This window comes from Laccaria bicolor, genomic scaffold (assembly GCF_000143565.1).
Source record: "Laccaria bicolor S238N-H82 LACBIscaffold_4 genomic scaffold, whole genome shotgun sequence".
NCBI classification, from domain to species: domain Eukaryota; kingdom Fungi; phylum Basidiomycota; class Agaricomycetes; order Agaricales; family Hydnangiaceae; genus Laccaria; species Laccaria bicolor.
The window spans coordinates 731,024-733,337 of record NW_001889875.1 but is presented as its reverse complement, the minus strand read 5'-3'; the positions used below and the strand labels follow the sequence as shown (position 1 = coordinate 733,337).

General features: G+C 48.0%; 1 protein-coding gene across 1 annotated transcript; it reads right to left on the bottom strand.

The window, feature by feature from the left end:
* Window positions 1–1,306: 1,306 nt before the first annotated feature.
* On the bottom strand, window positions 1,307–1,945 carry LACBIDRAFT_311309 (uncharacterized protein; the record flags this gene model as incomplete). The annotated part of the gene is made up of 1 exon (XM_001876419.1): window positions 1,307–1,945. One exon carries the CDS (start codon window positions 1,943–1,945, stop codon window positions 1,307–1,309), a length of 639 nt encoding a protein of 212 aa, XP_001876454.1.
* Between the last annotated feature and the right edge of the window lie 369 nt (window positions 1,946–2,314).

Sequence of the window (2,314 nt, the reverse complement as noted above, 5' to 3'; positions counted from 1 at the left end):
ACGGCCTGAGTCCCTGGAGGAGCCAGGGTGATCTACAACAGCGCGAATGAGAAAAGAGGTCCATACAGAGGGGAACAAAGTAGGAAGAGGAGCAATGAAAGAATATGCCATGAGGCATGCATGGTAGAAGGGTGAAGAAGTGCCAAAAGAGGACAAGAGTCCTAGAAGTATGGGGGCACATGATATGCCTAGCCCAGAGAAAGGCACAAGGTGTGCAAGAGAAACATGGACAGAGGTCTGAGATAGCGCATCAAGGATGCAAATATCCCAAAAGCCACATACAGCAGCGAAGAAGAAAACACCCCACACACAAAACACAAAGGGGTGTGTAATAGAATGTAGAGAAAATGTGGGGAAGGAATAGAAAAGGGGGGAACTCATGATTTCAGCAACCTTGGACGCTAGATCAAAGTGCGTCAGGAAATCTTCCTTCTGGATATGCCAATTTACAGAGGGTTGTGACTTTGAGCCCTTGGAAAGATGCCTACAAATCCTAATTTTGTCAGGGGTGCCGGGTTGCTGGGGCTGGATGTCGACAACGAAAGGAGAAGAAAAGAAAGGACCACGCAGGATAAGTTCCACCTCCTCACAAGAGAAGGGGCCTGACATCCTACCAGCGAGAAGTTCCTTTTGCAGGTAATCCTGTATATCTTGCAAGTAAGGGTAGGTGGAAGGGTTATTAGGAAGGATAATAGATTCCAAGAGACCAGGCATGCATCCGAGAGGAAAACCATGCCTCAGGTTGTCAGAAAGGAGAGGATAGGCAGAGTAGAGACCATGCTTGAGGAGAAGAGAGTTGAAGGCATCAGAATTATAAGGGTGCGCAATGCACTCAAAAATAGAAGAATGGTGGACAGTGGAAAATGTGAGGGGGGGGCGAGGAACAATAGAGAGTGAGAAATCGGTGTAAGAAAGAGGAAGGGGACAGGCGACAGAGAAGAAATCTTCAGGAAGTCTTGGCACAACACGTCCAGGAGAGAGTGTGGTGTTCTTTGCTCCTGCAAAAGGAACACAAGTGGAGGCAGTCCTCTTTGTGGAGGGAGGCACACTGAGAGGTGGCGTCAGGGGCTCAGATGTTCCAGTTGATGCAAATAACCTGGTTGTCAGGAGTGGCAAGGCCGAAACCAGGGTTGCATTTCGCCCATGCGACCTTTCCATTGGCAAATTTGGTGGGAGTGGTGGCCTTGAGATGGAAGAAAACGGTATGTCCCCTACATGCACAGATAAGGCAGATGGCAGTGGAGGAAGACTTGCCACTGCCTGACAGAAAGGGCTGGGATTCAGAGATCAGTGAAGTGGAAGGTCCTTATGGTGGGACCCTTTGAGAAAAGGAACCATTAGCCTGGTAAGGCGGACCCTGAGGCCGCCCAGTTGCCATCTGGGAAGAATTGACAAAGTCCTGTAATTCTTTGCGCAGCTTATGAGTCAAGTTATGGCTCTCCTCAGTAAGACCCAATGCCTTGTCATAGTCTGTAGCACTGAACTTGAGGTGGCAGCTGTGGTGGTCCTGGCAGGACTCGAGTTCCATGACCTTCCACGTGTCATATAATTCATCTCTCTTGTTCAACATGTTAAAAAAATTGAAATGCTTTTCAAACCAAGTGGCATGTTCGCCTTCACTGCCTGACTTGTCCCTCAAGATCTGAAAGCTCCACATATTAGCAGCAGCCTCAGACCACTGGCTACAAGTAAGGGTTAATTCCTTTCCAAAATGGTTGGAGAGTTTCTCTATATTTAGAATATAAGTGCCCTTGGTCTCACTGGGTGCAGGGTTAGACTTGACAGTAGGAAGGGTTGATGCCTCATCAACAAGGAACCATAAATTCTGGGTGAGAAAGAAAGGAAGAGGAACTGCAACACAAAGTTCAGTGTCATATAAAGACTGTGGGAATTCAATAGGAATAGGCTCCCCAACCACCCTCTCAACGTGGTTGGAACCATCCATACACTGTCTTTTGGAGACCCTGGCATCCTCAGCAAGAATATCGTCATCCTTCCTCTTCTTCTCTTCTTTTTCTTTCAACTCCTCATCAGCAAGATGCCTCACAAGGCTGCTGTAAATGAAATCACAGACGGAAGCAAAGAAGGAGGGGACCCTTAATCGGGCAAGATCCTCAGGATCGATAGTGATCAAGGAGGCAACTTCTGATCCCGGTTGAGGGTGGCTGACGGGGTCTAGAGCGTTATTCAATGTCTTGGCAGATCTGGCATCATTATCTGCCTCAATTTGTTTGTTCCAGTGTAGGATGTTGGTCAGCGACAGGTTCTTCAAAAGCTGGGTAATAGTGGGAGAGGTGTGGGTATGTGGAACGCA